This window comes from Phocoena sinus, chromosome 8 (assembly GCF_008692025.1).
Source record: "Phocoena sinus isolate mPhoSin1 chromosome 8, mPhoSin1.pri, whole genome shotgun sequence".
Taxonomy (NCBI): Eukaryota; Metazoa; Chordata; class Mammalia; order Artiodactyla; family Phocoenidae; genus Phocoena; species Phocoena sinus.
This window is the reverse complement of record NC_045770.1, coordinates 60012686-60025945: the sequence shown is the minus strand read 5'-3', so window position 1 is coordinate 60025945 and position 13260 is coordinate 60012686. Positions and strand designations below refer to the sequence as shown.

Sequence of the window (13260 nt, the reverse complement as noted above, 5' to 3'; positions counted from 1 at the left end):
TTCAGATTCAGAGCCTGGCATAAGGCTCAAGAAGGGCAGGGACTCCTCACGGATTAGAACTCCACCTCCAACTCACTTCCCACTTGCTGGTCGCTTCTTCTGAACCCCTGAGGTCTCAGAGGCCAAACATCACTCCTGCAGTGGAGGAACTATAAAGCCTAGTTTATGATCAGTTCCTGGCGCAGGGGTGGAGGATGGGGGACAGGGGTAAGTCCCATCTAGAAGAGCATCTGGAGGAATGCTTTTGGGCATTCCTAGACACCTGGTCATGATCCAATTAGGAGAAGGCTGAGCTGGGCTTGTAAAGCCAGGAGGGAGGTCTGGGGGTTCTAGCAGCCCTCTACCTGCTCAGGTCTTCAGAGGGCTTAACCCTCCCAAGTTATCACAGGAGTCAAGTATGGCTCACTCCGAGGGAGAGGGAAAGCAGGGCACAAGCTGGGGGTCTCCTGGGAGTTGATTTCTCCACTCTCCCCCCCACTGGAGTCAATTTCTTTGCAGGCTCTTTAGGGCTTTCCTTCCTGGCTGATTCTCCTGCAGTGATCCAGCTGCCTCCTCTGGCTCCCAGCCCCGCCCCCTGCTCCATGGGCTCAGACCTGTGGCCTTTCCAAGGATAGTGAGGCCCCATGTTCCTTAAACTTCTGCTGCCATCATAGGCTGATGGCTCCCACATCCAACCTGGACCCTTCCCCAGGCTTTCACCTCTACCACCACCTCCCCGCCGTGTTGCACACAGGCACCTCGACAAAACAGAGCTCAATGTTCACTCCGGCCCAGATTTGCTCCTCCCCTCTTCCCTTTCCCCACCAGTGGTACCAGCCTGGCCTCAGAGGGTGAAAAAAGAAAGGCTTCTGTCCCTGGCTAGGGTAGGAGTGGTGGGAGGAGTCTACATTAGAGCAGACTCTTAGCTGCTGGAGAAAAGAGACTTGTGTGTGAGTGGGTACGGGAGTGGGGGGAAGGGAGGGGAGCTGGAGCCTTGGAACAACTGAGGCTCTGGTAATCTGAACATCTGTGATTTTATAGCTGTAGGTGGGCGATGCCTGAGGCTGCTGAGGTTGAAGAGTTGGTGGCTCTGTAAGTTGGGGATATGGGAGCTCCATACTCTCTACAGCTGCCTGGGAGCTGGGAAGCCCGAGCTCTAGCCCTTGCCCTGCAATGAGCTCTGTCCTGATTCTCTGGGTCTCATTCTCTTTATCGGTATAACAGGATGAGGGTGTTAGAAGTGGAGCAGATTTCTTTAAAGGATCCCAGCAGCTCAGGCTGCAAGGTTTTCTCAGAACTGAGTTTAGGGGAGAAAATGGAATAAGTGGGGCCTGGGGACTCGCCTTAGGCCTGCACTATTAATCCAGTCCCTCCCACCCATCACCCTTCCTTGGAGGCCTTGCTGGAGCCCACGTGCAATAATTAACTCCTGGGTGGCCTTCGCCCTATCCTAAGCGCCTCTCCTGGGCCACATTCCCACCGCCCGTCTCCTAGGCCACTAAGCTCCTTCTGTCCCCTAGAGTGAGGCAAGGGGACAGCAGAGCAGAGCAGAAGCCTGAGCCAGACCGAGGGCCACCTCTTCTCCCAGGTATGCCACTCTGCACCCCCTCTCAGAGCAACACACCCTAGGGCACTCCCAGCAAGTATTAAAGGATTTGAACTGGGAGGATCCACTGCCGAAAGGCAGAGAATCCAGAAGCAGAGACAGGGCCTGCCCAAGGTTAAACTACAAGTTAGCAGAACCCAGGACTCTTGCCTTTCAGCACAGCACTGAGTTCTCAGAGCTTCAAGTCTGAGACCCTGGGGGGAGGGGTGGCGGTGTTGAGGATGGTGATTGGTGGTGGTGGTGGGGTCTGAGCTGGACCCAGAACTGAAGCTGAGACTAGGAGGGGGGAGGGGCTTGCAGGGTGATGTAGGTGGCATGGAGGGGAAGAGAGCTCTGGCTCTAGAAAGCAGCCACAGCAAGAAAAACCACCGACTGAGTGGGATCCAGCAGGACCTGAGGAAAGGGTTTTCTCAGCCCTCCCAGTACTCCCCCAGCACTCTGTGTCAGTTACCCCTATGGGAGCCTCAGCACAGGGAAAGAGCAGGGGACAAAAGCTGAAGGAGCTCTGGACTTGAGGGTCCTGAGTTGGACTTGGGTGGTCCCTACTGTGTGACTTGGGACACGTTCCTCAACCCATGCCCAACTGATTCCTCAATCCGTGCCCAGCTGGCTAGTATTTCTTAGGGTTTTCCCCCCTACATTTATTCCTCAGGTGAGGAAACTAAGCCTCAAGATAATGTGAGTTATTTTCTCCCAAGGTCAAGCAGGAGGGGGAGTGTGAGAGCTGGGATCATGGACAGGCGGATCTGGAATCCTGTGCTCTAAACTGCTAGACTTTGTTTCCCCAAAGGAGCCTGATCCTGAATCACCTGGCATTTCCAAGAGTACAGATTTGTCCTGTGCTCTTGGAGATCAGGGAGTGATGGGATCAATGGAGAGATGATTGGGTCCTGGAATGAATGAATTAGCAAATGAATGAACACTGGAGTAAACAGTGTAGCAGGATAATGGATTGTGGAAGGGTGTGAAGTGAGGAGAGCTAGGTGGGAATATAATCCCAGGTTTCCCCCCGAGCCCTGCTGGGCAGAGTCAGCCTGGAGTCCACCCAGTTCAGGCCCCATCCAGGAGGCCCAGGCAAGATGCTGGGGTTTTGCAGAAGATGGGGGCAATGTGGTGGCGAGGCAACTTTGTGAGCAGGGAGGATTCATAAGCTTTAGGAGCTGTAAGAAATGAATTCTGAGTGTTTTAGGAGAACCAGGCACCTGGTGACCAGCGGCATGAGGGAACAGGCACCTCCCAAAGCTCAGCATCAGAGGTCAGGGGATTGAGATGCTATGAAGGCCAAGGAGAGGCCAGCTCTGTAGCAGGGGTTCAGGAGCCTCCCTAGGCCCAAGGGGTGGTGGGCTGTTTGGCTGCCCATGTCCACCCCCAAGCCTCTGCCCTGTGACATCCTCCAGGTCACAGGGTCTCTGGGAGAGGCCAAATAATGAGGCTGGAAAGGGCTGGAAGCAGGGCTTTTTTTTTTTTTTTTTTTTTAAACATTGATCTGCATCTGGAGTTCCAAAACTAAGATAAACTTTTACACAAAGTCATTTGGTGTCAAATTCTGACCTGAGGGCTTCCCTGGTGGTGCAGTGGTTGAGAATCTGCCTGCCGGTGCAGGGGACACGAGTTCGAGCCCTGGTCCAGGAAGATCCCACATGCCACAGGGCAGCTAGGCCTGTGCGCCACAGCTGCTGAGCCTGTGCTCTGGAGCCCGCGAGCCACAACTGCTGAGCCTGCGCGCCTGGAGCCCGTGCTCCGTAACAGGGGAGGCCACCGCAATGAGAAGCCCACGTACCGCAGCGAGGAGCAGCCCCCGCTCTCCGCAACTAGAGAAAGCCGTGTACAGCAACAAAGAACCAAAGTAGCCAAAAATAAGTAAATAAAATAAATAAATTAAAAAAAAATCTGACCTGAAAATTAATGTGAGGTTATTATAGTTTTTACTTATTCCACCAGTATACCTATTTTCTCCCCCACAGAATGTGTGCTTGATCATTGACTGCCTGTAAATTGTATTATCTTATTTTGTATTCCCTTTGATATAACTGCCAACTAAAGAATGTCACTGCCACCCAGGTTCTATAAGGATTAAGTCATTAGTGACTGCAGTTGCTGACCCTTAACACACACTAAAAGAAATTCAGGGTGGAGATCAGGAACAAGGTACTCTGTGCTCTGGGAAAATTGGCAGAACAGGCCTTTCGGATGGTTAGATATTTTTAGGAAAAAATTTTATGAACACCAATTCTTGCATCTTCTCATATCTAGAAAAGCACTAAAACCATTAACTAAGATATCTGTTCCTTGCGACTAGCAGCAACCTTCTCCCGAGATGTGTGCTTGACTGCACGTACCCCTTGGCCGAAATCACATATGTACTGATCTCCCCCTTCACCTCTTCAGAACAGTTTTGCAGAGCAGTCTCCTGGGCTATAGACACTGAGTAAACTCAACTCAGAGCTCTTACATGGTACATTTTTTTCGGTCAACAAAATCTGAAAAGTTTTGAGCTCTGAAACATTTGCCTCCAAGGATTTCGAGCAAGGGATTGGGAACCTATGGCAATCTCCTGGCTATTTCTGCATTTTGCCCAAACTCCATCCCTTAGTTGCGCTTGATCCTCATGACCTTGTAAAGAAGCCAGGGAGATCCCAGCCAGGTACTGTCCCAGACCCAACCCTCCCTGAGGCTGGCAAGACTAGGGTGTCAGTCTGATCCGCCCTAGGCTCCACCCACCTAAGACTGTTATTAACACCTTGAGGACCCACCTCTGCATTCCCGCATTCTCACATTCCTTGCTGCCTTTGACCACAGTTATTTCTTCAGGGACAAGCATGGCCTGGAAGACAACGTGGCTACTGTTCCTTTTGGTAGGGGTGGCTGCCGTATGGACAGCCCGGCCCAGGACTGAGCTTCTCAATGTCTGCATGAATGCCAAGCACCATAAGGAAAAGCCAGGTCCCGAGGACAAGCTACATGAGCAGGTGGGCCGAGAAGTGGTCTGGGTTGGGGAAGAGCTGCCTCAGGGAATGTCTGCCTGCCTCCTTGGTGGAGGCATGGAGGCCGCCTGAGCAGGTCTTCAGTTTGCACTGGTTTATGGGCGACGTTTTAACACATACTGTGTGCCCAGTGTTGTCAGGCAATTCCAAGAGCTCAGCTTCTTGGTTGTTGGGTTTCCGTGTTACTAAAATCAGGAAGCAGGCCTGGAGAAGAACCTGGGGAGACCTGTCTGGGGGGTTGATTTTGATTTCTGAGTTTAGACTGGGGCTAACCCCTCCAAGGATCTGAGAGGAGAAAGAGCACACTGCATGTGGCGGCTTCTTTTCTGCCAGCCCCAAACAGCTCAGGAAAAGAGGGTCTTTCATAGTGAGGCTGGGTGCGAGACAAACATGTCCTCTGGGGCTGTCAACCCTATTGGACCTGAGGTCTCCTTCCTATGACAATGACTTTGCCACAATCCCTTCAATCTCCTGAACCTATCTAAAAGTTAAAAAAAAAAAAGTCAATGTGATGTCATAGCTGCAAAGAAAAAACCAAAAGGCAAGTCACTTGAACTATGCATTTCAATATGTAAATGTTCATATTTATCTCATCAGCAGATAATGGTCACAGTCCGCTGTTTGTGCTTGTTTTGCATCATTGAGCCCCTAGCTGCCAGTGCAGCCTGACAAATGGTGGTACTACTTGGATACTTCCAGCAGCCTTGACTTTACCCTCTTCAACCTATATATTTTTTATTTTATTTTTTTAATTTTTAAATTTTTTTATTTTTTTGCTGTACGCGGGCCTCTCATTGTTGTGGCCTCTCCTGTTGCGGAGCACAGGCTCCGGACGTGCAGGCTCAGCGGCCATGGCTCACGGGCCTAGCTGCTCCGCGGCATGTGGGATCTTTCCGGACCAGGGCATGAACCCGTGTCCCCTGCATCGGCAGGCGGACTCTCAACCACTGTGCCACCAGGGAAGCCCCTTCAGCCTATATATTTTTTAAAGTGCACATCTTAATATTGTGCTTTTATACTAAATTCTAGGCCATGGGTTTTCATTCATTCAATAAGAATGTACTGAGTATTTCTGTAATTAGAACTATTCTGGGGTTGCAGTTTATTTAACTTGCTTCCTTACCTCCAGGTCTTTCTCACCTGCTGAAAGAGGCTTAATCTTACCCTTATAGAAAACAATTTCCCATTCCTCTCCCGCTTTGTTTTTTCCCAAAGCAATTATCCAGTGATAAGTTTTCCTTGTGTTCCCAGTTTCTAGAAAAATGCCTGGGTTAGAATAAGTAGGAGCTCAATAAAGACTTGAATTAATGAATGTTGTGATGACTGCATCTCTGGGTGAGGCTCCCTCCTGGGATTCCACAGTCTTGGAAAGCCTTCTCCCCCAAAGAAGGCCCCCCAGTAGCAAGTGTTTCCCTGAAGACTGTGTTGGGGAATCAAGGACTAAAAGGGGAGAGGCTACGCATGTGAATATTCTGGTTATGCTGGGTATGAGAGTTAAAAGTCAGTATTATTATTGCCTCTACCCCACAATGAGGGCTCCTCAAGGCCAGGCTTAGAGGCAGCCTCCCCAGCGACGGTACCTCTGGGTGACCTACCCGAGGCAGAGGAACCAGAATCTGGAGGAGATGGCCATGGTGAGTCAAGGACTTCGTCCCATGTCTTCCCCTCCCAGTGCAGTCCCTGGAAGAAGAACGCCTGCTGCTCCGTCAATACCAGCCAAGAAGCCCATAAGGATATTTCCTACCTGTACAGATTCAACTGGGACCACTGTGGCAAGATGAAGCCCGCATGCAAGCACCACTTCATTCAGGACACCTGCCTCTACGAGTGCTCGCCTAACCTGGGGCCCTGGATCCAGGAGGTATGGGCACCATCCCCACAGATGTGAACCTCAGCAGAGGGCAGGGCCCACCGGCCACTTGCAGGGAGGGCGTGGCCCAGGAACTCTGGACTGAGGGTGGTAGTGAACGCAGCTCTTTTGCCCCTTTCCTGTTTGCCCATTTCTGTTCCCCTCTAACCTTAAAGGAGCCTAATTATAGGAATGAGATCACCAGGCAATTTAACCTAACTCCTGACTTATGCTCTCCTGAATAGACACTATGCCTTGCCTAACCTGTTGGTTCGTTTCCTAGATTAAAAGAAGTAAGAATGAAGAATTAAGTAGTTAAAAAATGACTAGCTCTCTACCTCCAACAGCTCCCTTAGCAATCCTGCAGGCAGATCACTTGGGCAAGATAATATCTGAAGAGAGAGTCAGCCAGTCTGCACACAATGGAGAATGATGCAGAATCCAACCTCCTGCCTTGATGATTCACTGAGATTCTTTCCCCTTTTTCCCTTTAAAAACTGTCATGGCTGAGCAGAATCTTCGGAGTTGGTCTCGGGACATGAGTTCACCTTTTCCCCAGATTGCCGGCTTTTCTGATTAAAGCAACTTTCCTTTCTACTGACACTGGCCTCTCACCTCTCGATTATGGGCTTTTGAGCAGAGAACAGCGGAACCGGAGTTTGGTAACAGTAGAGGCACCGCCCCCTCCCCCAGCCCTGGACCCCATCAAGGCTGTAGCAGCTGAGATCCCTGGCTGACTGGAGCCCTCCCTCCCCCCGCTCCCCCCAGGTGAACCAGAGCTGGCGCAAAGAACGGTTCCTGAACGTGCCCCTCTGCAAAGAGGACTGTCAGATCTGGTGGGAAGACTGCCGCACCTCCTACACCTGCAAGACCAACTGGCACAAGGGTTGGAACTGGACCTCAGGTGAGGGACTGGGTGGGGGCGGGGGCTGGGGGGAGGGAGGGGTTTGGAGGTGGAGGGGGTGTGTGGAACGAGTATATGGAGATTTGAGGCTGTGGGGCTGGTGGAACAAGAGACGGTTCTGGACCCAGTGGCTACAGGTCTTCCATCCTCCCCACAGGGTATAACCAGTGCCCAGTGAGAGCTGCCTGCCACCGCTTTGACTTCTACTTCCCCACGCCTGCTGCTCTGTGCGATGAAATCTGGAGTCACTCCTACAAAGTCAGCAACTACGGCCGGGGCAGCGGCCGCTGCATCCAGATGTGGTTCGACCCGGCCCAGGGCAACCCCAACGAGGAGGTGGCGAGGTTCTACGCTGAGACCATGAGTGGGGCTGGGCTCCATGAGGCCTGGCCTCTGCGTTTTGGCCTGGTCCTAATGCTGCTCTGGCCGCTCAGCTGAGCTCCTTTTACTTTCTGACACCTGGACATCCCTGCCCTGTTAAGAGCCGCAGCTCCCAATTTGTCAGTTTCTGTTTCTTGGTGGGAACTCTTGACTGTTTGAATAAAACCAGACACCCCACATGTGTCGGTCGTGTAAGTCATTTGAGTGTGAATGGAAATGTGACTTGTGCTTCCCAGTTCCCACTGATTGAAGCTAGTTAGACTTGGTCAGTTCCCAGCTCTGATACTTGCTATGAACTTGCCAGATAACTTAACTATTCTTCCAAGCTAGGACACAGTCATACCTTTCAATTTCATTTTTCACTACAGCTCTGGTCTAGAGCCAGGCCCAGGATTTTATCATTTGAGTTGGACCCAAGCCTCCCAGGGTTAACTGTTCTGCCCTGTGCTCAGCTCTCCAATAGAAGAGAGGGGAATAGGAGTGTCCGGCATGTTCTGGATGGCTGGCTGGGAAGAAGTGAAGGGTAGCCACAGGAACTCTAACCCCCTAACAGATAACACCCCAAAGCGCTATCTGCCGGGCACCATCCCAAATGCATCTTAAAGGGATAACAGACCCCAGGCCTGACTAGAGGAGCTAAGCCTGAGCTAGTCTGGCAGAGCTAGGGTTGGAACCCAAACCTAGATGCCTAGAGCAGGTCCCAAACCAATGATCTGACAGATTTTTAGGCAGTGTTCCTACATTAAGCATAATTTGTAGAAGTTATAATAAGCTAGGTTATGTTACAGCAACATCCCTAATATCTCAGTGCCTTAACACAACTAACACTGATTTCTTGCTCAAGCTGTGGTGCTTAATATGGGTTGTCAGGGGGATTCTGCTTGTCACTTAGGGGCCCAGGCTGATGGAGACTTCATTTCATCACACACTTCCACGAGACAGGAATAGGGAACTTGGTGAATTCCATATAGGCTCTTAAAACTTCCACCCATCACTTATTTCATTGGCTAAATCTAGTCATGACCATGACTAACTTCCAGGAGGCCAGGAAAAATACGGTCCTAACACACGCCTGGAAGCAGAGGGGAATCAGGATATTTGTCAACAGACTTACAGGCTGCTACAAAGACCTTATTATGTTATGGTCAGTTATATTTCTGGCACGGTCATGGTTACAAATTTAATTTTTCAGTTAGATCCTGGCAAGAAGAACCAACTCTTTGAACTTATACATAGAACTATATCAACACAAAAAGTGGAGCAATGCACTGGCCACCACCCTAGTCACTCTTGTGAACACAGCCATTCAATGTATCGTTCTCTATAGAGCCAGTGACACTATTTATACATATGACTTATTTACAGATATATTAGAATTAGTGAAATTTAAGATAAGTACCATCTCAATCCAATATACCTTATCAAAGGCCTATTTTGCTGTTTCTGAACTGTTTCTAAAAATACTGCTTAGAATCCCACTTTCTGTAGTTGTCATCCTCAACTTCTGAGGAGTCATTAGCTTGAGGATGTATTAATAATTTTCCAAATTAAGATTTCCTAGAGCAGAAGTACTGGCATAAAAATAGACATAGAGATTAATGAAACAGAATTGAGAGTCCAGAAATAAACCCTTATATTTATAGTTGATCGATTTTTGACAAAGGTGCTAAGGCAATTCATTGGGATAAAGGATAATCGGTTCAATAAATGTGCTGGTACAATTGATTATCCACATACAAAAAGATGAATTTAGACCTTCAACTCATAACATAAACAAAAATAACTCAAAAGGGATCATAAACTTAAATGTAACAGATAAAACAATAAAAACTTTAGAAGAAAACAGGAGAACACCTTCCAGACCCTGTGTTAGGCAAAGATTTCTTATATTAATGCTTCCACCCATCGTTTGTTTCTTTTTTGGACCAAAAACACAGTCCATCACTGAAAAAACTGATAAACTGGACACCATCAAAATTCAAAACTTCTGCACTTCAAAAGACATCATTAAGAAAATAAAAGACAAGAAATAGCCAAGAGGAAATATCTGCAAAACACATATCTGATAAAGGACTTGTACCCATAATATACAAAGAATACCGACAACTTAATAAGACAAACAACAAATTAACTAATGGGCTAAAGAAATGAATAGATATCTTATCAAAGAAAGTACACGAAAAGATGCTCAACATCATCAGTCATTAGGAAAATGCAAATTAAAACCAAGATGAGATACTATTTCATACCCACTAGAATAGCTACAATAATAAGACAGGCAATAACAAATGTTCATAAAGATATAGAGAAACTGGAACCCTCCTCTATTGCTGATGGGAATATAAAACGGCACTGTCCTTTGGAAAACAGTGTGGCAGTTTCTCAAAAAGTTAACACAAAACTGTCATACAACCCATCAATTCTACTTCTAAGCACCTACTCAAGAGAAATGAAAACACATATCCACACGAAGACTTGCATGTGAATGTTCATAGCGGCATTAGTCATAATAGCCCCAAACTGAAAATAAGCTCAATGTCCATCAACTGGTGAGCAGACAGACAAAATGTGTTGTATCCATACAACAGAATACTATTCAGCAATAAAAAGTAATGAACTACTGACATATGCTATGTCATGGGTGAATCTTAAAAACATTATGCTAAGTGAAAGTCCATTTGTATGAAAGTTCCAGAAAAAGCAAATTTAGAGAGACAGAAAGTACACTAGTGGTTGCCTGAGGCTGGATTTCGGAATAGGGATTAACTGTAAATGGGCACAAGGGGGATGAAAATGTTCTAAAACTCATTTATGATCAGGTTGCACCACTCCACAAAGTCACTGTAAACGTTAAATGGGTGAATTTTATGACATGTAAAATGAATGAATGAATGAGTGATTGCCTATAGAATACTCTCCCTTGCAAAGGTAGCATACAAGGAATTTTATATATTTCTGAAATTTCTGTGGAGTGTACCCATGAGGGGATGCATTCTAAGGAATTTAGCATCTGGCTCCATAAAAATCTATCATCTGAGCCAAACTCTATTCCATCATGAACTTTGAGAAACTGGTTGGACCAACGTGGCAGTCGAGGAGGGAGTCAGTACTTGGTGTAGATGTAAACAATACCAATAGGGATGCTTAGGAGACTGGCCCACTGCCAAGAATTTTTTTTTAGAGAGAGTATTTATTGCGGTTGGCACAAGTATGGTCTACTGAATTGAGGGTTAGAGACCACAGCCAGGGGAAACAAAAAGGGCTGCATCATATGACTAATCAAAAAAAGAACATGAAGCACATTAGCAAAAATACCAACATAATAACCACAATCATATCGCCTTCATCGACTTCCCTAATTCTTTAAAAATTGTTTCTTGTTACCTGTTTGTGGCTTAGCATCTTTCTCCATAGAAGTCTTCTGCTTTGGGGCTGGAATTTTTCTGGAAGTCTCAAGTCCCAGGGCTCTGACAGCTTGAGTCATCCAAGCATTAGTTTATGGTGGTGATGTCAGATCCATGAGTCTATTTTCCAGTCAGTCAATTATGGTACGATCTTCAGGAAAACAAAAGGAGAGAAGAGAAACTCCTTGTTAGCACAAACGGAAGATCGGTCAATCTATTAATTTCTAATACCAGAATAAAAGAGGGAACAATTTTCACTGGGGTGTAATACAACAGAGCATGAACTTACTGTCAACTGCTATATTTCATGAGGTCTCAGTTGATAGCTGTTTTGAGGAGAACATATTATTAGAACCTGGAGAGGGAGAGGTGGACAAGGAGAGTTTGTCTTCTCAATCAATTTAACAAACTTATTTTTTATAATTCCATTTGTCCTCTCTATTGCCTCAGCTCCAAGGGAGATATGGACAGTGGATGTATTTAGAAATCTTGAGGGCCTCACAGTCTGTTTTGTAAGATGTGCATGAAAATTACTATCAATAATAAAAGGTTATTTTAAAATAAAGGATAAAATCATCTTGGAAATAGATTTGTTGACAGTCATCATGCAGACCCTTGCTTATTAAAATGCGTGTGCTTTTACTCATGTGGGAAAGTCTGCGATCACTAAACATTCACAGACACAATCCTTTACCTTGTATAAAAATCCTCTAGAAAGGATGAATTCTTCTCTTTACTCTAACATCTTTCTCCACAATGTGAACATGATGTACAGGGCAGCTCTTATGATACTGATAAGCTGAATTTTAAAACACGGAGCATACCAATTATACCTAACTATTTTTAGCATCCCTCCTTGCCTCCTTCTTTACTTATGAGTACCATGCTATGAGGGAACAAATTTTTATGTATTCTAGCAGCTGTCTGGGAAGTGCCAAGATGATTTTGGTGTAAAATATGCCTTGATAGTTTTATTATTCTGAATTTAGGACCTGATCTTGGAGAAGGGAAACAGAAAAAAAAAAAAGTGTTGTCAGGAAATAGCCTCAGTCTTGGCTGTGTTATTAATACGAAAACTATATTTTATAACAACCTTGTCACCAAGAATTTTAACTTCTCTAGAAATGAGGGATCCTATTGTTTCATGTTATATCATGACCCAAGAGCATGATGCAAGTCAGCACAAAGCCCAAAAAATTAACATGCTTTTTTGAGAAGTGAAAGTTCAAATTCAGGTTGATAAGGACCTAAACTTTGCTATGAGGGCAAAACACACAGGAAACAAAAAATAACTTTTATTTGTTCGTGTTAACAATAGACTGTATACTTGAAGACCATTTTACTTACAAGTGACCAATATTATTTAAAGCTTTATGCTTCTTAAAATAGAAGTAATCTGAAGAAGCACTTCTGGAATGACAGAGTAAGGACATCTGAAAATCCACTCCTCCATAAAAGCAATAACACTGGCAAAATTTGTCAAAATCAACTTTTCCAGAACTCTGGAAATTAATCAAAGCTTTCAAAAACCTACGGAGAATTTATTCAAGAAAAATGGCTGAATATCAGTAGGAACAGTGAGCTTTGTGGTACTTTTATTTGCTTTTTCCCATCCTCCTCTCCCCAACTCCACAGTAGTCTCCAAAATCAGCAGCCTCACAACTACAGTAGCTATGAAAACCAGTGGCCTAGCAGCCACTAGAGGGGGCAGAGTGGGTGTGGATCTCCCCAAAAAGCCCTATCCCTAGAGAACTGTCACTACTTGATCTATCTGGAAGCACTATTAAGAGCCCCATTCACAAGGCTTGTCTGACTCAGAGCCCACCCAGTGAGAAACCCAATGCCTAGGTGTTTGTCTAAATAATCAGCAGCAAATTATTTGACATCCCAGCTTCCTATCAGTTGTGGCAAACAAGAGGCAGGACAAAAAACTTAAAAGGAACATCAGGGAATGAGATGCCAAAAGGGAGCTTTGAAAAGCTCTGACATCTCTACCTGGGGATCTTGAATTCATGTGTATTTGCAGAACTGTGAATATGTCCAGGAAATACCTGAGAAGGCTCCAATCCCTCAGCTCTGGGTTAGGTGATGATCCAAAGGTAAGATCCATGAAAGAAAGAACTGATAAGCTAGATTTAATCAAAATTAAAATT

General features: G+C 46.2%; 1 protein-coding gene and 1 long non-coding RNA gene across 3 annotated transcripts in view; one reads left to right on the top strand and one right to left on the bottom strand.

Moving 5' to 3' along the window:
* The window catches only part of LOC116757474, a 65092-nt gene that overhangs the window by 38069 nt on the left and 13763 nt on the right, over positions 1–13260 (bottom strand). Inside the window, exon 2 of the long non-coding RNA XR_004350982.1 lies at positions 11088–11258. This is a non-coding gene — a long non-coding RNA (uncharacterized LOC116757474). The remainder of the gene's footprint in view (positions 1–11087; positions 11259–13260) is intronic.
* Positions 1467–7873, top strand: LOC116757469 (folate receptor alpha-like). 2 transcript variants are annotated; one of them, XM_032639059.1, is made up of 5 exons: positions 1467–1567; positions 4397–4554; positions 6242–6430; positions 7187–7322; positions 7480–7873. In XM_032639059.1, the coding sequence occupies exons 2-5, from the start codon at positions 4405–4407 to the stop codon at positions 7758–7760; spliced, it is 756 nt and encodes a 251-aa protein (XP_032494950.1). In that variant the 5' UTR covers positions 1467–1567; positions 4397–4404; the 3' UTR covers positions 7761–7873. The 2 variants fall into 2 exon arrangements, with proteins under 2 accessions (XP_032494950.1, XP_032494951.1); XM_032639060.1 differs by having other exon boundaries at positions 4385–4554.

What these genes read in the sequence shown, in the direction of transcription:
- LOC116757469 (XM_032639059.1), top strand. Translation starts at nt 4,405, where the DNA reads ATGGCCTGGAAGACAACGTGGCTACTGTTCCTTTTGGTAGGGGTGGCT. An exon ending in TGGGGCCCTGGATCCAGGAG is followed by an intron (nt 6,431 to 7,186) that starts GTATGGGCACCA and finishes CGCTCCCCCCAG; the next exon opens with GTGAACCAGAGCTGGCGCAA. An exon ending in GGGTTGGAACTGGACCTCAG is followed by an intron (nt 7,323 to 7,479) that starts GTGAGGGACTGG and finishes TCCTCCCCACAG; the next exon opens with GGTATAACCAGTGCCCAGTG.